The sequence below is a fragment of the Lepidochelys kempii genome, chromosome 21 (assembly GCF_965140285.1).
Source record: "Lepidochelys kempii isolate rLepKem1 chromosome 21, rLepKem1.hap1, whole genome shotgun sequence".
Classification (NCBI taxonomy): domain Eukaryota; kingdom Metazoa; phylum Chordata; order Testudines; family Cheloniidae; genus Lepidochelys; species Lepidochelys kempii.
The window spans coordinates 6,401,658-6,424,534 of NC_136400.1; the positions used below are offsets into that span (position 1 = coordinate 6,401,658).

At 46.5% G+C, this 22,877-nt stretch overlaps 1 protein-coding gene across 1 annotated transcript in view; it reads left to right on the top strand.

Annotated features, from left to right (window-relative positions):
• Positions 1-22,877, top strand: part of SLC26A9 (solute carrier family 26 member 9) — a 44,019-nt gene that overhangs the window by 16,935 nt on the left and 4,207 nt on the right. Inside the window, exons 6-20 of the mRNA XM_073319870.1 lie at positions 147-311; positions 1,855-2,007; positions 3,329-3,411; positions 5,630-5,777; positions 7,855-7,968; positions 9,078-9,155; positions 10,451-10,546; positions 13,584-13,690; positions 14,371-14,440; positions 15,310-15,402; positions 16,577-16,696; positions 17,626-17,943; positions 18,486-18,540; positions 19,803-19,948; positions 22,658-22,735. Coding sequence (XP_073175971.1) covers positions 147-311; positions 1,855-2,007; positions 3,329-3,411; positions 5,630-5,777; positions 7,855-7,968; positions 9,078-9,155; positions 10,451-10,546; positions 13,584-13,690; positions 14,371-14,440; positions 15,310-15,402; positions 16,577-16,696; positions 17,626-17,943; positions 18,486-18,540; positions 19,803-19,948; positions 22,658-22,735 — 1,824 coding nt within the window. The remainder of the gene's footprint in view (positions 1-146; positions 312-1,854; positions 2,008-3,328; positions 3,412-5,629; positions 5,778-7,854; positions 7,969-9,077; positions 9,156-10,450; positions 10,547-13,583; positions 13,691-14,370; positions 14,441-15,309; positions 15,403-16,576; positions 16,697-17,625; positions 17,944-18,485; positions 18,541-19,802; positions 19,949-22,657; positions 22,736-22,877) is intronic.

Here is a 22,877-nt window from a genome sequence, read left to right on the forward strand (position 1 = left end):
CCGTGCCAAGTGGCTGCCCTGCCAAGGGGCCAGCCTGGCACGTGCAGCAGTTCTCCATTAATGATCTGTGTGATGGCCCCTGCAGACGGGGTCTAGGCTGTTTCTAGTACGTTTACACTGTGATGTGTGTGTCCATCCATCCTTAGATCTGTCTGGGATTTGTGCAGTTTGGCTTTGTTGCCATCTACCTCTCGGAATCCTTCATCCGGGGCTTCATGACTGCAGCAGGGCTCCAGATCCTCATCTCGGTGCTCAAATATGTCTTTGGCTTGACGATCACAGCCTACACTGGGCCCTTGGCCATCGTTTATGTAAGTGAGCTCGCTGGGGTAGGGGCCTTCTCTCCACACCTTGGCCCAGGGGCTAGCATGCTGCAGACACTGCGTCAGCAAATACATGGGGACATTACTTAATGAATCCTAAATCAAATGAGCAGAGGGCTGAGAGAGTGTAAGCACATGGCAGTCTGCTCCATTTCCAGCACTCTCAGCTTGTACCCAGGGTGCCTTGTGCCGCTACTGTAATAAATAAAGCCACAATCAAACCTGAGCCCTGATAGTTTTTAATTATTACCATTGATGGGTCTTGAGGGAGTTTTGGAAGGAATATTAGCCCTCCTGCTTCAGGGCATGAGCCAGTCTCTAGCTGTTAGAGGTCAGGGGGAAACTACCTGTGGGTGCAGGTTATCCCATAAATATGACCTCTTGTGCCTTTGATCTATCTGGTATTGGCCACTGTCAGAGATCGGACACTGAACTAGATGGTCCCCTGGTCTGGTCCAGTCTGGCAGTTCTTCTGAGACAAGGTTCGGTTCATTGAAGGCAACACTGCTGGATTGACCTTAACCTGTTTAGGTTTGGAAACACAGAATCAGCTTAGTCAGCAGAGAGTCGGGCATGTCAGAGCGTCCCTGGGGCCAATGCAGGAAAATCCAAACCTGCAATCCCTAGAGACGCTGCTTGATTTTTAGTATTCCAATGAAGACAGGTATTCTGTTTGGGTTTAAACATTTCCCAGCATTCTTTGCAAGTCAGGCACTGCAGTACTGAGGAAGTGGATAAGAATTAGGGACTAGAAAAAAAAAAAGAGACCCATAGGGCTTGATCCACATTTCATCTCCCTCTGATTAAGGCAATGGAGTGACAATGGCATAAGACTGCTAAGAGAGGGGAATCCAGCCCTGGTGAGCCTATTTTTGCTGTCCCAGATGAGCAAAACAACACAAAAAAGGATGCAATCGGCACTAACAATGAAAAACAAATGAGCGTTTTTTCGATTGCTTTGAGTTTCAATAATCAAAGATGTAATTAGGGGTATAGGGAAGGGCACTGAATGTTTTTAAATATATAGGGCCAGATCCTCAACGGCTATGAATGGGGTAGCTGCATTGAAATCAGTGGAGATGTGCTTCTTTTCGCAAACTGAGGAGATGGCCCTGCCCCTCTATGGAGCTGATCCATAGTCCTTTCCATTGACTTCAGTGGGTCCTATGCACCTGGAAGTTTGACTGCTTAACTGAAGTAGCCAGACACAGAAGCAGGCTGTCTTGGGATTTCTGGTGCTTGTTTCATTTCCCAGTGCCTGTTTCATATGCTCAGAGCAGGGGTGCTGGAACAATTTGTACAGTGTGGGTCCAGAGAGCCATTGAACCAAACTATGATGGAAACCACTTCAAACCAGAGGGTGCAGCAGCATCCCCCCGGCACCGCTAGTTCCAGCACCTGTGGCTCAGAGATGTCCATGGGGAGGCCAGAGTGGGCTGGGGGGGGCGGGGTGTTCTCTGCTTTGCCCACTGGAATTCCAAGTAGCCCTTCTCAACATTTTGCCGACTGCTGTCCCTTCTCCCCCCTCTAGACATTTATTGATATTTGCAAAAATCTCCCCAAGACCAATGTGGCCTCCTTGATCTTCGCCCTGATCAGCACTGTGCTCCTGATTATTGTGAAAGAGCTCAATATGAAATACATGAAGAAGATCCGGGTGCCCATCCCCATGGAGATCGTCATAGTAAGTGACACCCGAGTTCCGTCGTCCTCTGTCCATTAGAGAGGAAACAATCATTCCCTGAAAGAGCCTTTTCCCCTCATCTCTTCCCAGCCTTTGCAGGAAGGTGCATCTTTAGGACAGGCAGGGGAAGGGCCTAGATTCCAAAGCACCCTTGCTTTGACACCTGGTGAGGCATGATGTCGGACTCAGGACACCTGCCTGGCTTGGATGCTTGGGGAAGCAGGAGGCACTGGCAGCGTCACTCTAATTAGAGTTTTTGGTTTTGGTTCAGGTGGGGCTCATACCACTGAGCCCAATGCCTGCTTCACATGGTCGTTTACACCAGGACAAAGTGGGTGTAGAGCACTACACTTCTGATTTGCCTGCATTTTACACCCACCCTGCGCTCACTTTGCCCAGCTGCACAATTCAAGGGCAACGGGAAATCAGGGCTCCTGGGTTTGGCTTCAGTTTCAGAAATGCAGCAGCTCCCAAACCTCAGAGAGAAGCTGCTGACCCCACTGAATTTCATGTCAGAATGAGGGTTGGGCCTGAGACAGAACATTTGGCTCAGGGACCCCCAAATCCCAGGTGTGTGTGTGATGGATTTAGTTATCCAGTTGTGGTTCACCTCTAAATGAAACCATGACAAACTATACATCTCCCCAGCCCACACAGAGCCACAGCGGGCTAGGTTCATATTTGCAGAGGCCTTGCCAGATGTATTCCTGCTGTGAGCTCTCTCTAAACTATATACGGGCTAAGTCTCCCCACAGACCATGTGTAGAATGGCCACAAGCTTCCATGAGGGAGCGAGTGTTAGTGAGATTTTAGGACAGGAAACTAGGGGTCAGGAACCTTGGGTTCTATTCCTCACACTATCCCAGCTCACTGCTATTACAGGGCTCTGTCTCAGTTCTCCAAAATGGGGATGACGTGACTGATCAACCTTGTCCTGTGTGACTCCAGTAATACGCATCAAGGGCTTGGATAACCTGTGATGAAAGGGGGTAGGGAAGCCCAAGTATTTTTATATCCTCAAGAGGAGGAGAACCCCCCAAACCTTTGTTTCTTCCTCGTATATTGGACTGTCAGTGCATTCCTTTTAATGTCTATGGGTGGAAACTGATCTGTGACATAAATGGACATAACTCCCACTGAAGCAGATGGACGTTTCTCCCACTTGATCCAGGGCTGAATTTGGTTTTACAGGACTCGTTCTCAGCTGTAGTAGGCATTAGCCACTATCTCACCATCCTGCACAGCTAGGTCAGTGCAACGCTGCGTATGGGTCTGACAATGCTGCTTCCACTTACGGCTCCTTCACTCTCTGTGATTTCAGGTCATAGTAGCTACTGCGGTGTCCGGCTGCTTGAACATGCCTGAGAAATACAACATGCCAATCGTTGGGAAGATTAAGATGGGGTAAGTGCGCGTGCAGGCCTGATTCCATTTCCAAGTGCTGATTCTCTCTGGACCAGTGATAGTCCCCTACCCACCCATGCTGCAATCTGGGAAACAACCCCCACAGGAGTGAGGGATAATGAAGGACACTGACTGCCGAAATGGAGAACTCAGTGAAAGGGACACCATTTTATTACTGCCTTCATCTCTTCCTCTCCCCAAATCTGACCCTCGCCCCGTTTATTGAGGTTCCTCCGTAGCTCTCCCTGAGCGATTGCCTTGTCCCCAGCAAAACCTATGCCCCTAACAAACAGCCGCATGCAGAAGGGCACCACTGGGCACTACAAGAGGGTAGAGAGGGGTTCCACTGTGGCTCAGGTTCTGCACAAGGCAGGAGCTGAATGTCTCCAGTGGGGTATGTACAGTGACCGCACGAAACTTGGGTTCGCTTCCCAGCTCTACCCAGCCTCCCTGAGTGAGCTTGGGCAAATCATTTGATCTTTCCAGGCCTTGGTTTCCCATCTGTGAAATGTAAAATCGTCCCTTCCTTTGTTCGTCTGATACTTTGTGTCTGTACAGCGCCCAACACAATGGAGACACAGCTTCTGCTGGGGCCACTAGGCGTTACCATAATAAAAGTTACTTGTAACAAGTCATAACAACGACAGCAGGGAGCAACTGGTATCCAAAGAGGGCACTAATTTGCCAGAGCAATTGTCAATACTCTTACAATATCCTAGGATAAGGACTAACCCCAGGCTGTAGCAATTGTCCTGCAGCGCTGCACTCAGATACCATTGTGCTGGGTGAGGCATAAGAACGAAAATAGAACAGAATCTAGGGCAGGTTGGAGTGGAAAATGTCTCCTAATCCTTCTTTCTTTACCTGAGTCAATGCTTAAGTGGATTATAAAGAGCAGCATATAATTACCAAGCTATAATTGTGTAAAGCATAAAATACTGCGCTGCACAATCTTATAATTACAAGGGACACACAGCACCAATCCTGTGTCAAAATAATAAACAAGGCTAGAGCCGGGATGGTATCTAGGATATTATTCAGCACGTGCAAAGCACAGTAAATTCTGTAAGCCTGGGGATCACACTGGCACTAGTGTTCTTTGTCGACATATATGCCATTTAGGTTCAACTGAAATGTTGTGTTTCAATTATTATATCAGAGAGACAAGGTGGGAGGTAATATCTTTTCTTGGACCAACTTCTGTTGGTGAGAGAGACAATTTTTGAGGCACACCGCTCCTTTTTCTTCCGTCCTGAAACAGAGCTCTGTGTAACCTTAAAGGCTTGTCTCTCTCTCTCCAACAGAAGTTGGACCAAGAAAAAATATGACCTCACCCACCTTGTCTCTCTAATATCCTGGGACCAACACAGCTACAACAACACTGCATATTGTACTATATCATATAAAATAAAAGTAAAAATGGAAAAGTTGTTTCAAAATGCGAAAGTCAAAACATTGTTTCAACCTTATCAAAACAAATCGTTCTGATCTTTTTTCAAAATGAAATTTCATCGAAATTGCCTCATTTCTGTGAAATGTTTTGATTTAGTCAAATTTTCTGACTCTTCCACTGGAAAATTTTTGATGAGCTCTAATTCTTTGGTGTTGGTGATGCAGTTCCTGGCACTCCTCCCTCTGTCGGTTCTGAGCCAATGGCTCTGCTCGGCACTAGAGGGGGCTGTGTGGCTTGGAGGTGCAATTTTTCAGATTATAGATAGAGCAAAAGATGTGGTCATAGAATATCAGGGTTGGAAGGGACCTCAGGAGGTCATCTAGTCCAACCCCCTGCTCAAAGCAGGACCAATCCCCAATTTTTGCCCCAGATTTCTAAATGGCCCCCTCAAGGATTGAACTCACAACCCAGGGTTTAGCAGGCCAATGTTCAAGCCACTGAGCTATCCCTCCCACTTGGGGTCATTTAAAATCCTCTGGCACTTTTTGCAAAAGCCCAGCAACCTGACCAAATCCATGCTGAAGTCCACTGACCTAAATTTCCCCCGCAGTTTCATTTGGATATGTCATTCTTCACTCGTCTTCCTGAACAGCTGTGCAGTGCTGCTGTGCACCATTAAACAGCTGCTGTGTTCCTCCCAGAGGTGGCTGCATTTTAGTAGTGGGTGAAGTGAATCCTGTATATATAAAGCCAAATCCTGGTCCACAGGCTCCATCTCTAAACACCTGTGTCCTGACAGCTTTCTCCTCTATTCTTTGGCTGCAGCTTCCCAGTCCCCACACTCCCACTGGTGAGCAAGTGGAAAGATATGATTGGCACTGCTTTCTCACTTGCCATTGTGGGCTATGTGATCAACCTGGCCATGGGACGGACCCTGGGAACCAAACATGGCTATGACGTGGACCCCAACCAGGTAACCTTTATTTAAAAGGATATAGTCAAGATGCTGCTGGGTATAATGGATGTGAAAGTGGAAGCCTATTTAATAAGTTGGGAGCTTTAAAACACACTCTGTTTCTTTGAAATTTGTGTCTTTCTCTCCTGCGCTCAAACTTGCCTAGTGGTAGGGGTGCTCATAGAATCATAGAATCATAGAATATCAGGGTTGGAAGGGACCCCAGAAGGTCATCTAGTCCAACCCCCTGCTCAAAGCAGGACCAATTCCCAGTTAAATCATCCCAGCCAGGGCTTTGTCAAGCCTGACCTTAAAAACCTCTAAGGAAGGAGATTCTACCACCTCCCTAGGTAACGCATTCCAGTGTTTCACCACCCTCTTAGTGAAAAAGTTTTTCCTAATATCCAATCTAAACCTCCCCCACTGCAACTTGAGTCTGGGGCTCAGTATCCTGGTTTCATAGAATATCAGGGTTGGAAGGGACCTCAGGGACCTGGTTTGTTGTTGTCGGTAGATTATCTGTGTGCTAGAGGGAGATTGTACAGGACTGGGGGGAGTTTTGGGTGTGATCCCCTGCTTTGCTTTCTCTCCACAGCAGCCCCACCTCTTTCTTTCCTTCTGCCCAACTGACCGCATTGGGAGGCCTCCTTTCCCAGGCACTCTAACATCTGTGCTCCCTGCTCTGCTCGAGACCCATGCAAGGAAACAGTTGCACATGCTACCGAAGGCAGACCCCTGATCAGCACACGGCTCTCTGTTCCAGCTGTGCGTTTCAGGCAGAGTGCGAAGGAGGGGAAGATTATGCCTGTCTGACTCATGCAGAAGGCACCCTTGTAAAGATTTTAGGGCATTTGGGATTCCAAACTTTTTTTTATTCCTCGTTTTCCCTCCTTTTTAAAATGCCTCCGCAGCTGGTCGGAGACACAAATTAAGGCAGGATCTTTGGGAACTGGGTCCAGCTATCAGCCTCAGTGCAGGACTGAATCATCCAGAAGTGGTGAAACAGCTGGGAAAGGGACCTAGGCAGACCAATGACACCAGAGGAATGGGGTTTGATCTGGAAAGGAGGACCAGCAACCTCAGTCTGTAGCACAATAAAAGAAAATGTCTTTAAGATACTGTTTTAGTGGTACCTCAAACCCATCAGGCTAAAAAATACATATAGATTGAACAGGGATAAATGTTGGGGAAACTTCAGTGAAAGAGGAGATGTTATATATATACGGTGCACATGTCCAGTCGTTAGAGAGTACTGGGATGCAAGCTGGCTCTCTGTTACCAAATGAACCTTTGGTAATTCTCCTAGGGCTTCCCAGCACAAATGGTTAAATGAGAGGAAATGAAGAATTAATCTCTCATCTGCTAATAGCTGCGTGGCTGCTGAGGCCTGCCTTGGAACCGTAGAGGAATGGTTCAAAAACTATGGGAGGTTGTGGTTATGGAAACACTTCAATTACGTACGTAGGAAATAGACAGAGGACCGATAGATACTTAGATATTTGGTTACCTTTTATTCAATATTCAAAGTACATCCACCTGCAAAAAAATACTAGCACCTGTCCAGTTTTTTGAGTATTAATAAAATCGCTAGAGACGACATGTTATAGGTGTTGTAATGATGCTCACTCTGTAATATGGTAATACCCTGTGAAACAGAAAAATCTGATGACTATATCCCTGTATAATGTCTCTTTCAACAAAAGCTACTGGCTATGATGATCGTTTTGTTTCTGATGTTTGCTTGGCAAGGATTTGCCAACTTGTTAAAACTTCCTAAAGACATAGTTTTTAAAGAGAAATCCAGCTGGTCTCTTGTTGCCAGGCACTGGCTGGAGTTGATTTGTCATCATGGGCATAACTTAGGGAATCCAGCGATGCCTCTGGGATGAGAAGGAGCAATCCTCTGGGTGAGGATGGTGGGTGGGGAGGAGGGGCAGGAATGAAGCTGTGTGCAGGGCGGAGCTAAGAGGAGGAGAATCCCTGTGACCTACTTCTCTCACCTTCCTTTAATTGTGGCTAGAAGAAACTAAGGGAGCTGGCACAAGAGTGATGCTTCCTTCCTCCTCTGACAAACACCTTCCTCTTCTCTCCACAGGAAATGCTTGCCCTGGGCTGCAGTAACTTCTTTGGATCCTTTTTCAAAATCCATGTGATCTGCTGTGCTCTGTCTGTAACCCTAGCTGTGGACGGGGCTGGAGGAAAATCTCAGGTTATTACTTTCTTCTTCCTGGTGCCAAATTTCGCACTATCAACCCTGATGACACCTCCACGATTAACCTATAGACCCCCACAGAGGGGGCACCTGAATGTGTTGGGTGGAGCCATTCTCTGCTAAAATTCAGAGCCAGAGATTCAGACTTCACTGTTGCTAATCCAGAGTAATTCCACTGACTTTAGCAAAGTCACTCCAGATTGACACTGAGAGCAGAATTTGAACCTGACAGCTGTTTTTCTGAGGGCCTAGCTGGCTCACATGATTAATGATAATCATAGAGCTGTTACTCCCCAGAGTGCCAGCTGGAATCCAGACTGGGTCTCTACCTCACGGGAAGTTGTTACCATCTGATGGATGTCTCCAATGGCCTCTGTATGGGATGAGTTTGGTGAATCTCAACCCATTTTCCAGTGAGCAAGGGTCTACATCACTAAAACTACACTCCTGATTGGCTGCCGTGATGACAGACTCAGCAGAGAGGTCAAGGACACATGGGCCACCGAGACGGAACTTCTCTCTCTCCCACAGAGGGGTGTCCCTCCTGGTCAGGGTTGGGGCACATTAGTGCTGGCACTTTTGCTGCCCATGCTGTGTAGCAAGCACCTGTTGATCTTGAAGGTTGTTCAGTGTAGGCAGCTCCCTGGGACTGCACTGGGCATTGTGGGTGCTCAGCACCTCCCAGGATCGGGCAGAAGGGAAGCACTTTGTTTCCAGTGCTGCTAATCCATGAGATTTCACTCATACTAAATGCATTCAGTTTGAAAGCTCTTCTTCTCCATGCCAGCAGTTTCACTATTTAGCTGTTTTTGTTTCATCTGGCGCCAACAACAGTAACTTTTAATGGGGGCCTGTCACAGGGACAAGTCATGGGCAAAAGCATAGAGCTCAAGTGAACTGAGGGGCAGAGAGATTAGGTATCATGCCCCAGCCCTCACTGCGAATCAGTGGCAGGACTAAGATAATACCCCAGAATCCTGAGCTCCATCCCGCTGCTCAAGCCATTAGATCTGTAATTGCTCCACTTAATTGGTCCCCAGTTTAAGGAATCACATAAGGTTTAAAATGCCAGGTTACCTCTGTAATTATTCTTTTTGTTTCCTCAGATGGCAAGTTTCTTTGTAGCACTGGTGGTTATGATAACCATGCTGGCTTTGGGAATCTACCTCGACCCCCTTCCAAAGGTAAAACCACAAGCAACCAGGAGGGTCATGGAGGGTGGGGGGCATGTAAGTAGGGACACTGGGGAATCGGTCACCCCTCTGTTCTGGACTGCTCCATTTCCTGTGTCATCTATGTCCAGTCAAACCAGGTCAGCCTTCCTTGCTGTTTGTAAATCAAAGAGCAGTCACATGAAGCTGCATGTAGCTCTAATAAACAACACTCCCCTCCCCACTCCTCCTCCCCATCCCATGAAACTCACTTGATCTGGGGTTTTCTCAAAATCAGGTCCACTGAGTGAATCTGGATCAAGTGTCAAGAGAATCTGAGCTAATTCCTGGTTTCAGCACAAATACGAGTGAAAGGCTTGGAGTGAACTTGGAGTTTAGAAATTAGGTTTATTAAAACTTGAAACCCAGAGGGAGCAAAGTGATGGGATTGGGACAGTGCTTAATTTGTGCCAGAGCTTGCCAGGGTTGAGCCCCGGCACCTCTAGGCTGGGCAGTTCATAGCCCCAGCACCTCTGGGCTTGCTGCATTAGTTATGAATGTAAAAAAATTGTTTGAGCCCTGGCACCTCTTTCATTACAAATTAAGCACTGAGTTCAGGGAAGTATTAGACAATGCTGCCTTTTTCTTCCTGTCATTTTGACTTCAGTTATGTATGTCCAGATGGGGGATGCCCTATGAATAAATTATTTACTATTGTAACATTGTGATTATTTAGTAACTAAGTATGGGCTGTGAAATCTGGCCCAAAGTTCCCCAGGCCTCTGGGGTTTTGGATTCAGAGTGTTGGTTTGGTCCATTTATTTAGACTGAAGCCAAGCTGCTCCAGTGTTGGGTGTGTTCAGAACAAGGTATTTGGATCAGGACTGTCTCTAATAATAATGACATTTTGTTGGTATTAATTATTTATGATTATTGGTACTACAATAGCACCTACCAGCCCTAATCATGTACTGGGATTCCCCTGTGCTCGGCGCTGTACAAACACAGAACAAAAAGATGGTCCCTGTCCTCTGCATAAAGCCCAGGTAAACTGAGCCATCCCATAGCATAGTTTCATAGTGTGAAGGCGCCACATCCACACTGATTCTCAGCAGGAGAAAGGGAACTGGTGGGGATAAAATAAATTATTTTGGATCCAGATTCAACCATGATCTTTGTTAGCTTCACCACCGATTGCTAAACCCTCATCCCTGCCCCCTCGGAAACTGGCAGCCAGACCTGAGAGCAGGAGATATTTGCAACAAGCAGTTTCCCCTTGAGCAATAACACTTTCATGTGTCCTGTCTTGGATACTGTCTCCTTGGCAGGCTGTGCTGGGAGCCCTGATAGCAGTCAACCTGAAAAACTCCCTCAAGCAGCTGGCTGACCCCTTCTACCTGTGGAAGAAAAGCAAGCTGGACTGTGTGAGTACCCCACTGCGAGAGACCTGGGGGAGAAGGAGCAGAATCTGATTACGTTTTTCAATGGGGGTGAAACTCACCCCCGCGTGGTGGGGGCAGCCCAAGACATAGGCACCACCACTTGAGCGCTCAAAGCAGGGCTTAAATAGGATTTAAGAAGCGCATAGGCCTCACGCTGGCCCCATGCAGAAGGGTGAGTTTCACCCTATAAGCACAATAATGCCTCCAACTCAGTGCTAGTCAGCATTTAGCTTGATGATCCCAAGTAAGGTGCAATGTAGAATGTGTCTGGTCTAGTCAAGCATGGTCGCACTTGACGCATGTAATGCAGAGATATGAACTATTACCTGCTCTAGTTAAATGCCAATCAACCTTAAGAGCCTGTTTGTCAAGAACAAGCCAAACCGGCCCTACTCAATATCTCCGAGTCATGACTTAAAAACTCAGCCAATAGCCCTCCAGGGGAAGGAGAGGCCATCATGAAAGATAAGAATCCCAGGCACTGGTTGACATATAAACCCAATCTGAGAGCATGGGGGAGACAGAAAGGAATTTGGAAATGTCTGACAATTAAAGATTTTGTTTGAACAGGACTTATGCTGGTGGGTGGTATCTGTGCAAACTGGGCCAAAATAGCCTGCCAAATCCCAAGGAAGCTGCTTTATCAGAGAAACAAGGAATCCAAAAGGACTGACTTGAGTCATCAGACAGCTTTCCTAAAATACTGTTCAAACAGGTGCTGGAGAGGAGATGGGTGATGATTCCAGGCAGGGCCTTTTAAAGCAGTGTGAATAGTTCAATCCATTACATGAATGCACCACATAACAATGCATTAACAAAGTGTCTGAGCTACAACGGGCTGATCTATATTTCAAAGCAGTCCCAGAAGACCTCTGGGTTAGGAGTGTGATTTGGTTTTGCATACTAAGGCCTGGTCTATGCCTAAAAGTTGGTTCGACCGAACCACATGGCTCAGGCCTGTGAAACACATTGCACCTTGTGCAATGTAGATGCAGCTGTAGAATGTACTCATTCTCTACACCAGTCCTGACTTGGACTCTTCATACATTCCATGGGTGGCGTACCCGAGCCCACTTATCCACTGACACTTTTAAAACTCCCACACCCCAATCTGGATCTATGCTGGTTATGTGGTATGTATGTACCTCGTGAACCTTGTAGCTGATACTTGCAATCCCCCGTAACCCAAGCCCGACCCCAGACGTACAGAACCTTCCCTCTTAACTTGTGTAAATTTGATTTTAAACATTAACTTTAATAACAATTTTAATTCTTTTGTCAACATAGCTACCACCTGTCGAGTGGATTTACTGCAGTGATGGAAAAACCCCTTCCATCATGGTAGCAACTGTCTACCCTATGGTGCATCTGTGCCGCTGTGGCACTTATAGGGTAGACATATTCATAGTTATTCCAGTAAAAGCTCTAGTGTGGATGCAGTTCTATTGGCATAAAGGTGACTTACACCTGTATAGCTTATTTAAATGCCTGAACTGAAATAAGCTATACCAGTATAAGCACTTTTTTATACTGGTATAATTGCACCCACACTATGGCATAGTTAAAACAGCAAAACCTTTAAGCACAGGCAAGCCCAAACTCTCTGTCTTGACTAGTCAAAAAGGTACGTTTCTAAATTGAGTGAGCTCACTTGACTTGAAACACCACTTTAGCAGCTAGTTTAGACACAATTTAACTCTTTTAAAATGGTGCCAGCTAGTTTTATTGTAGCCTAGAGGAGAACCCAAAGATTTGTCTTGACTATGAAAAGTATTTGAGTTTCGGTTGGCCTTAGCCAACCTGTTCACTAAACTCAATTTAAACCAGACCATTTTTCCTAGTCAAGACAAATTCGAGTCATATTACCTAACCCGGTTTTTAAAACACCTGTTTTCACCTTAGTCCATACAGACCCAAAGGTTGGATCCATCTGTGATCTTCCATAAAGTTCAAGAGGCTTGGATCCAATTTTTGAGTTCAGATCCATCTTACTGACATAGGTCCAAGATGTGATATCTTCTGGATCAGATAATAAAGCAGGGCTCTGGTCTCCTGTGGTCAAGAAAGGTTGCACTCCTCTTTTTTGTAACACAAGGAGTGTTGATCCCAGTATCCTAGCCAAATTTCAGTTAGGTTAATTGCATTCTGCTGACCTAAATTTTCCTTGGAATTTCAATTGGCTTCAGTGACCTTCTCCACTTCCTGTCCTAAACTGTTGTCACAACGTTGCTATGTGATACCAGATAGCTGTCATGCTTCACCTCAGAGCAGGCCACATGGATCACTGTTCAGGTATCACATAGTTTATAAAGGGCTTATGAGGAGGGGAAGTCACTGATAAAGTGAAAGGTTTGGGTTCTGCTTCTTTCTTCTCTCTCTTATACCAGAGTAAATCTGGGATTTGAATTCAGTGGCGTTACCCTGGTGTGAATGAAATCAGAATCAGGCCTATTATTCCTGTTGTGGGTGGGATGAGGATTCTAAAATGCGTCTCAAAGGACATTGCTTCGGCATCAGTTACATATCTAGGTCTTTTATACCAGCTGTGAAAAAATGTTTTCAAGTAGATTCACATCTCTACTAAAAGACTATCAGCAGCAGGGGCTTTCAGAAAGGCGTGAATAAGTTATACATTAGAAAAGGGCCTAAGCAGCAAAAGTCCTGTCTTGACTAGTCAGAAAGGTAGTGAGTGAAACTGAGTGAGCTAGTCTGGGTATTGAGGGGTATCTGAAGTACTGTACAAATGTTCTGACACCTTTCTAAAGCTGAGGAACTTGAGTTTATGGCATTTGTGCCTCAGTGTCCCAAGAACAGACACTGCACATGAAAACTTTTCTCGTGCACCAAACAGCAATTTATAACTAGAAAAGGGTCTAAGCTGCAAAATTTAGATTTAGGTTTTTTAATCCCCAGGCCATAGGTATTTTGGTTCTGGTCCAGCTGTCCTTGCAAACACTTCATCAGAGTGCCCACTGCCTGTGGCACAGAGCAATGACCTGCCATTCTCGTCTTCTCACAGTTGGTCTGGGTGGTGAGTTTCCTGTCAGCTTTCTTCTTGGGCCTGCCGTTCGGACTCGCTGTCGGCGTGGGATTTTCTGTGCTGGTGGTGGTTTTCCACACTCAGTTGTAAGTAGCATCTCGGTGAAAAGCTGCAATATGGCAGTGCAACTGCAGAACATTTTCCAGTTACAAAACAACCTGGGGGTTCTTTGTATCAATGGCCCTCGAGCTAGATTTTCAAAGGAGGATCTGAGAGGGGGCCCTGGGAAAATGCAGGCTCCAAACCCCAAATGCAGGCTCCAAATCTCAATGTGCAAGCAGGAATGTCAGTTGTTAATTACTGCCTGGTTTCTATTTCTGATCACAGTAACTCAGGTGCCTACTCCAAAGCGGGTGTATTTACCCGCTGCTATTTACCCTGCCCAGAAAAACACCAGCTCCATGTGCCCTTCCTTAAGGAATCCACTGCTCATAAAGGGTGAAATCCACCCCGTGCAGAGCCTGGCACAAAGCCTATGCACTACTTACTCCCCTCAGCATAGGCCTGAACTTGTGCATCGGCCTACAGCTGACCCTCCGCACAGAAGTGAATTTCAGCCAAAGAACAGAGCAGTCTTGTGAATTAACCTTGCTCTCACCAGTACTGAACACAATGAGGCACCCAGTCTTGCATGAGCCTCTAGCTGTTTCCATAATATAAATAAACAATAATCCTAGCGTGCTGCACACTTGCATGGCAGCAAGAGATGCAGCATTTTTCTTTCCCGTCTTAAATTTAATCTATCTGTTGTATTTTTTTCCCCTAGTCGTAATGGCTCTGCCCTGGGTCAGGTAACTTCCACTGACATTTACAAGAACCCCAAAACCTACAATAAGGTAAGTGTGGAAGCTAAAATCCCCCAACCAAAAATGCAAGCCCCCCCCCGCCCCCCGTTTCTCATTCCTGCATCACTCGACGAATAAGTGATTCAAAGGGGCTGTAGGCTCTGTTACACTCTCTCCTGATTCAGCTCAGTGGGGTTATTTGCTTCTTATTTTCAGGAGCCATAACAGTAGATCTGCTCTTTCTGGTGGAGGCCTTTGTGATCATTTACTACCTGCCTGTCTCATTTTAAGCAGAAGGCCCCCATATTTGCCACCCATCTGCCTCACCTGCAGGGCTGGTTCTTTGGTTATATTATTACTCCATGGTAAAGTAGAGGGGGCTGGCAGTTGTGTCTAGAGTTGTGCAAATAACTGATTTTTCAGTTCACTGGCAATTCCCGGAAATAATTGCTTTGGGTCGAGCAAAAGGTTTCCTTTCCATTTTGTCCATTTTTAAGCATTTTTGATTTTTAATAAAAACGTAAAGAAATTTTGAAACAAAAAGTCATTTGGAGTCAAAAAAATTGAAAGGTTTTGTTTTGAAAATGTCAACATGAAATGTTTTGATTTTTTTTCTGAATTTTTTGTTCTAAGTATTTGTTTGTTTTTGTCCAGCCAAAACAATTTGGCGAAATGGACATGGATTTGTGAAATGTTTTGGTGTCGCCAAATCTGGATTTATCACCAAAAAAAGACTCAGGCAAAAATTTTCAGCCAGCTCTAATTGTGTTCCCCACAGATAAGCATTTATCGAAGGTTACCTGAGGTTTCTTTGCCAGATCTATTCACCGCACCTCTATTTTCTCTTGTTGCAAAAACCAACAAGCCCGTGCAAAGGCTTGAGTTGTTGTGCATAGTCTGAACTCTGATGTCTGTTGCAGGTCCATGAACTTGATGGGATTAAAATTGTGACCTACTGCTCCCCACTGTACTTTGCCAACTCAGAGATATTCAGGGAGAAGGTTATAGCGAAGGTAAGAAAACCCTAGCCAGCTTCTGTTTGCAGAGATGATAGAAAGCACTAATTGGTTCCAAAAATATGTGGCTTTCAGCCTCTGATCTGACTGCCCAAAGCCAGCACGGCCTGGGAGCCCCATGGGGGATTGTGTGTTCAGTTTCTGAGAGCAGAGACCATGACACTCAGCTAGGAAGGGAGCTCAGCTGAGGCCTCTGCAGATAAGAAGCATTGCAGGGTGTGGTCAACAGCAGACTACCTCCCAGCATAGCAACATGATCTCCATTTCCCTGGCTTAGCTGTCCAGTCATGTCACAAACACTCAGGAGTTTTAATTAATGTTTCCCCTGCAGGGGCCTGCTTTATTAAGTCCTTCAGGTTCCATAACATAAGCAATTCATTTGCCCTCTCAGGTACCAGCAGTTCCTTTCCCAATCAGCAGGGTTTCATAAATAATCCCTTCTACCCTTCCAGGGCATAGTCCTTTTCTTCCCTGGTCAGTGAGTCTCTCTACAGCCCTCCTCTGATGCACCCGCCTGGCTGCTGTCATGTGACTTTTGGTGTGTGCCAGCTGCAATGGAATTCCACTGTTACTATCACATCTCATATACTACATGCTGGGTAACAACATGAGACGGTTCCATGCTTGTGAAACTAAACCGGCTCTTTATTAAAAGAACTATTTCCAGAGGTGCTGCAATGGCCACTAGCATTCTAGCCCTGTGCACACAGACTGACTTCCCGCTGCCTCCTCCAAACTCTTCCCTCCTCCTGCAACCTGTGCTCCTCCATCCAAGTTTTGTGCAGGTTGCTATAAGAGCTTGGGACTTTAGCCGCTATGGGTATGTCTACACTGCAGCCTTCCAGCCCAGCTGGACAGACTCACACTAGCAGGACTCAAGCTAGCATGCTAAAAGTAGCAGTGTGAACATAGCAGCTGAGGCAGAGATTCACCTTGAAACAGAGAGTGTGTAAGCTGGGGGCACAATAGGTTCCATTTCAGCCCCTCTATTCCTGCTGCCTTCATATTCTGTGCTCCTGAGAAGGGAAGTGTTGTTGGACCATGTGCTAGCATGGGCAGTGGTCAGTTTCCCCTTCCGTTTTTCATATATGGATACAAGGCTCTTGAGCTCACGACACTGACAGATGAGCTACATAAGCAAACCCAACTCACTATCTCTCCTTCTCCACAGACTGGGGTAGACCCTGGCAAAGTGTACTTAGCCAGAAAAAAATACGTGAAACACCAGGAGAAGAAGGCGGCATCACAAAAAACAACGAAGCTGCAAAAATTGTTCTTCAGGAACAAGAAGGTAACTCACTCTGGGTTCCTTTGATTGCTGTATGGCCTCATGTACGTCCTTGTGTCCAATCTCTCCGGGGCACTTCCCCCATCCCTCTCTTTCCTATAGCGCGTGCTACAGTGACCTACACAAAGGGCCAAACCATGCTCACACCAAACTTAGGGGCAAAAGTCCCACTGAGTTCAGTAGAAACAGAATTCAGCTCAATTTGCCCAGAGTGACTAGATCGGGAATGACCAGCCTGGGAGCCCATGGCTTGTAACTGTAGGGAAAGATCACCCGTTAGTGATCTGGTCTCCTCTTCATGTTGTGGCTAGTGAATCCAAAATGACATCCATGATGGAAGGGGGTGAATATGGGCACAGTGTGTCCAGTCTTGATTATTAAAATGTATGTGAATATATATGCAAAGTAGATATAGCCCTTAGGAATTATTTGGCAAGCTGCCGAAGTGGCCTCCCCTGTTTGAACACAGCTGGTCGAGGTAATTAGTACCTGGGATGACAACTTAGAGGATCCAGGAAGGAGAGGCTGTATCAGCCCTGGCTGCGCCTCCACATTGTTCTTCTACTGACTGGATCCTGAGGGCTTTCTCCATCTCACCCCATGGCTGCTCTTTTCATGGTCAGGGAAGCTGTCAAATGTCCTGTTGCCTGCTAGGTACGAATGGGCCAAGTGGGAGTGGGGGTGGCTTGGTGGCTGGAATGCAGCCTGCAGTTTGAGACATTGACAATGTTTGACAAACTGGTTGATCCTTTGGGCGCAGTCAAAAAGAAGCTCACGCCTGCTGTAACTCCACTGAAACTAGCCTGATGGACGTCTTTCTAAAATACATGCTGTAGCTCAAACGCAAAATTTGGGCTGGATGCTGGCCTCAGGAGGTAGGTTGAGAGCACTGATAATCGCATCCTGACCTGGTTGCCTTTGTTTGGCTGCAGACCTTGTCAGTGCAAGAGCTCCAGAAAGATTTTGAAAGCACCTCTCCGACGGACACCAACAACAACCAAACGACTGCCAATGGCACCAGCATCTCCTACATCCCATTCCACCCCCCCACAAACAATGCCAGGCAGGTCAATACCTCAAGTGAGCTGGGCAGCATCTCGAGCCATCGAGGCAGCACTTGCAGCGTCAGCCCAGTTGCAAACATCGACCCGATGATCACAGCACCGCCCTACGTCAGCTTCCACACCGTTATCTTGGACATGAGTGGAGTGTGCTTTGTGGATCTGATGGGCACAAAAGCTCTGGGGAAGGTTAGTTCTCTGCCACTAATTCAGCATGTGAATCCTTGGGCAAGTCACTTCTTTGCAACTCTGTTTCCCTGCCATGCAATGGGGATAAAGATGCTTCTTTTTCAAGTGATGGTCCGTATTGTAGTCCATTGTGGGTTCATGTGTGTTAGGGTTACCAGATAGCAACTGTGAAAAAATGGGACAGAGGGTGGAGCGTAATAGGCACCTATATAAGAAAAAGTCCCAAAAAATGGGACTGTCCCTTTAAAAATGGGACATGTGGTCACCCTACCGTGTTTGCACCATGTGCCCGGAGCCAGAGAGAAGGAATACAGTGGACTACAGATATAGACCACACATACTGAAAACCTCCCGTTACAGGGCCTCACTTATTATTATCTTCCTCACTTATTATTATCTTCCTCACTTACAGCTTGTGAGGGTGTATGAATTAGCATCTGCAAAGTGGATGCAGAGCCTTAGATTAAAGGCCTTATATAAGTCCAAAGCATCTCTAAATATTATTGTTTCTTATTATCCTCTCTCTCCTTCTTCCCATCCAGCTGTGTTCCAGCTATCAGAAGATTGGGATTAAAGTCTTCCTGGCAAACGTACATGGTAAGCATCCAAGCATAGCACATTTCTTTGTGCTCTTTCCCCAGTTTCTCAGACACAGGCGTAGTGGTGATATAGTTTTTATATTGAATCAATGGAAAGGGTGGGATGAAACTGCAGAGAACCAAAGAAGTTTTCAGTTATCTAGTCCTCTCCTGTGACTAGTACAGGATTTTTCCCTACAATATATTCCCCAGTGCTACTATGAAATCTCCTAAGTGATGAGGTTTCTGGCACATGCCACTCCACACTGATTATTTTAGGAAGCGGGATTTCGTAGCTCAGGGCCGTTGAGAATAAAGCAAGCGTGTAGCAAGAAGAAAGGGTTTACAGAGCTATTTCATTCCACAAAGGCAAAATGAAAAAGGGGATGGTTTTCTTTGTGATTGAGGCTTTTGGATGTTTTCCACTTGGAAACATTTATTTCAGGCCCCATTGTGTTCTCTTTGGAGCTTAATGGCTGTGGCTAATGGTTATAAACATGCAAGTTTATCGTCCCACAATAGGACAGGATTATACTTAGACTTTCCTGGGCTTCATTGTTCTCTGTAATAATGTGTAATTGACATGTCAGAGCAAATCAGAACAGATGGGACAGAAAAAAGGGGGGGAATATAGACTGGAAAAGGTCTGCGTTTGGTGTGTATAAATGTAGGCATTTTATCTGGGATTGGATATAGACATCGTACCTCCATAGTTTGCACCTAAGAATACATATATATGCAGTAAATCTGTCTCTCTTCTCCCTTCCTTGCTCTCTTCCAACCACCCTGTCCATTGGACTACTGACCTGCCTCACCCCAGGACAAAAATTCTGCCAGAATCCTCCCATCCCAAAATCATGGAAAACTGCCTGTCCAAGTCAGACCCTTCTCCACTGCTGCCCCCATGACCCACTGAAAACCCTCCCTGGGATGCCAGCACAATCACCTTCCTCCTGCTCAGCCCAGCAAACCATCTTATTTCAGTCACAACCTCAGAAACCAACCATAGCACAAAATTCTGCCCTCATTTACACATCTGCAAGCGCATCAGCAGCAGTGGGCCCTCCGGCTTTAAATGGGATGCCAGTAATGCACAGGCTTTGGCAGGCACTCTGCTCTGTGTAGGGGTGAATTCCCAACCATTTCCTTTCTGATCTGGTCGGCGTCTGCCCACCGGAATTGCTACAGGTTCAGGAACTCTCCGTCAGCCCCATTTACTTTCAAACAACTCCTCCTTCAGTCCATTTCTCTTTGCTCATAGCGTCTTTTCTCCTTCTGCAGCCCAGGTGTACCATGACATTAGCACAGGCGGAGTCTTCGAAGAAGAGGGCCTGGACCCAAGTCACATCTTCTTGACCATCCACGATGCTGTTCTGTTTGCGCTGGCAAATGCCAAAGGAGTCTTCCGTCCTCCTGGTTTAGAAGAGGTACGCCTTGGGTTTTCCACCAGGTTGCAGAACCGCAGGGCTGCATTCTGCCCTCAGCTACACACATGCATACACATGAGAGGATAAGAGCCTACTACCGTTATTCCATTAGCTCAAGTGGCAGAGACCCAAGCGTATAGACCAGACACCCATATGGGGGTCACTGTCCAACCCTGTTGAAGTCAAAAGCATTGCACAGGTGTAACTGGGAGCAGGATTTTGCTCAACATTTGATTACCAACGGGGAGGCATAGATTCAAACAAGGGCAGAGATCAGCCCATAGAAACTAGAGGCAGAACATGTCCACCTCCCCAGGAAGTGACTACCAGTGGGAGGGACAAGGAAAGTGACATGCAGCAGTGTGGCACGTGCTGTAAATACAGGGGTGACATAGGTTATTTAGTAAGATACCAGCTGGTTATTGCATAGTAACTCGAATGGAAACAATGGCCAGGCTGCCGAGTTTATCTCATGATAACATGTTAAAACATCCAGACTTGCCACTATGCGTGTGTGCAAACAGCAGCTCAGCCAGGGGAAATACGCTATCGAGAGACATTCCCCTTTGGAAACCCTGCTTCCCTTTGGGTCCTTTCTCCCAGTGTATTTCTACTGCCACCCGAGGGTTGGGTGGGAGTGGGTGAGGCAGCATTCTAAAGAGCCGCAAAGGGACTGCAGGACTCCATGGGAGCCTGGAAGGAAGAAGAAGAATTAATATGATGACCCTGGGAACTCTTCTTCCCCTCACTGTCAGTCACCACAGACTCCCTTTCTGGTCATCCACGTTATTATTTACATTGCAGTAGCTGTTAGAAATCGGGTCCCCAATGTGCTAGGTGCCGTATACGCACATACTAAAAGACAGTCCCTGCCCCCAAAGAGTTAGCAACCTAAATAGACAGTCAGACACGGGGTTGGAGAGGAAACAAAGGCACAGAGAGATGAAGTGTTATGGGCACGGCAACAGTGGCAGAAAGAGAACTCAGGCCTCCTGAATCCCAGTCTAGTGCACTATCCACTAGCTTATGCTGTCTCCTGAAAAACACAAAAATTATGTGCTTTTTTAGCTCCCAGCACAAGGGCAAAACCTTCCTAAAACAATGTACGCCACTGAATCATGGATCGTGCAGTAATGAGGCATTCAGTGGGTGCGCACAATAAGTGCACCTTACACCCCAAGGGAAGTAGCAAGCAAAGCAACCGATAGGATGGGGTATGTTCGGGGAGGGGCGGGGTGCTGGAGAGTCTTTTAGGGTGACCATACATCCCGTTTTGGCCGGGACAGTTCCTTTTTTAAGCCCTGTCCCAGTCGTCCTGACTTTCTTTTCCAAAAGGCGGAATTTGTCCTGTTTGCTCTTGCTGACTTGATCCGTTGGCAAGAGCAAACAGGACAAAGGCCCACTTTGTCAACAAACTGGGGTGCGAAGGAATGTGGGGGGTGAAGGGGCGATGCCAGCCCTGCACAGTGTCCCATTTTACTTTGGGAAATATGGTCACCCGAGCACTGGCCTGGGGAAAGGTGCAAGGCCTGTCTGATCGGGGAAAGTGTGCTCGATATCTGTTAGCAATAGCCATATTGAAAGGGCCAAATCCTCAGCTGGTGTAAATTAGCACTGAAGTCAGTTGAGCAATGCCAGTTCACACCAGCTGAGGATCTGGCTCATACTTTATTCCTCTATTTCTGCTCCCTGACATCCCGTGATGCTTGCAGGAAGGGAATGTGTCTTTTTTTCTGGCTACTCAGCGATGTCCCAGGGAACCGCGGGGCAGTTGGAATTTTAAGTATAGCATCTGCGGTGCTGGTGAGGGCATCAGCCGCACTCATGGATAGACACTGAGCTGTGCAATCATCAGACACCACAGTGATGAATGCTTGTGTATGAACCACACAGGCAGAGTGGCGCACACAGCTTTAAGTGACCGCTTCCAAACACCAGTCTTGCAGTTCACTGTTCCCTGAACAAGGGAACTGGGGTCTGACCTCTCCCTTGCCTACACTGTAACTAGCTGCTCACAGCCCTGGGCTGCTCCCTGCCCACTTATTTGCATTGCTACACCTGATAAGACTTCTGCAGCCCCAACCTTGGGCTGACACTAGGCAAGCGCTTATCACGGCTGCACAGCAATTATTTGCTTTTTAAGAGATTTGCTGAAGGTGAAACCGCCTGGATCCCACTGAGATTGAGGACAAGGAAACAACTGACTCTTTTTCAGTTTTGTTTTTTGAATCTAAATGTCGGGGCGGGCAGGGGGGTGTCTTACAGGGTCCCGGTTAACACAGTTGGGCCCCAGATTCCAGGTACTTTACTTTAAAGAGGTAGTTTCACACTGGAACAAATGTGGGTGTTTTTTTTTAAAGAAGAGCCAAAAGGCAATAGGTCTGATTCTCATTTACATTAATACCTCTTTATACCACTTTCACAGCCAAAAGGGGCCACAAAGAGGCTGTGAATGTAAATGTAATGCCAAAGTGGTGTAGTTCAGCCCTTGTGTAAATGCAAATCAGGACCAATACACTTGCCCAATCATTTTCTATATCCACTTTACTGGTTTTGGGTCTGATGTTTTGGTCCAGACCCATATCCAATAACAATTCGTGCTTCCAAATTGTACAGGGCAACTTCACAGGCTGTTCTTGGGTTAGCTACAGTTTTATCCTTTTCAGTCCTGTGCCTGCTAATCATTGATTTTGACTTCTTCCCATGCAGAGACCAAGTCAGACAGAGCTCTCCATCTATGATGAATCTGTGGATGAAAGCAGTGCAGAATTCAAGAACTTGGAGGAGGTGAGGAATAGGACCAGGAATCACTTTGTATTGTGGTAGCACCCAGCTGCCCCAACTAAGACTGATGCCCCATTATGCTGGGAGCTGTACATATACATAATAAGCCCCTGCCCCATAGAGCTTAGAACACTATAGATGAGAC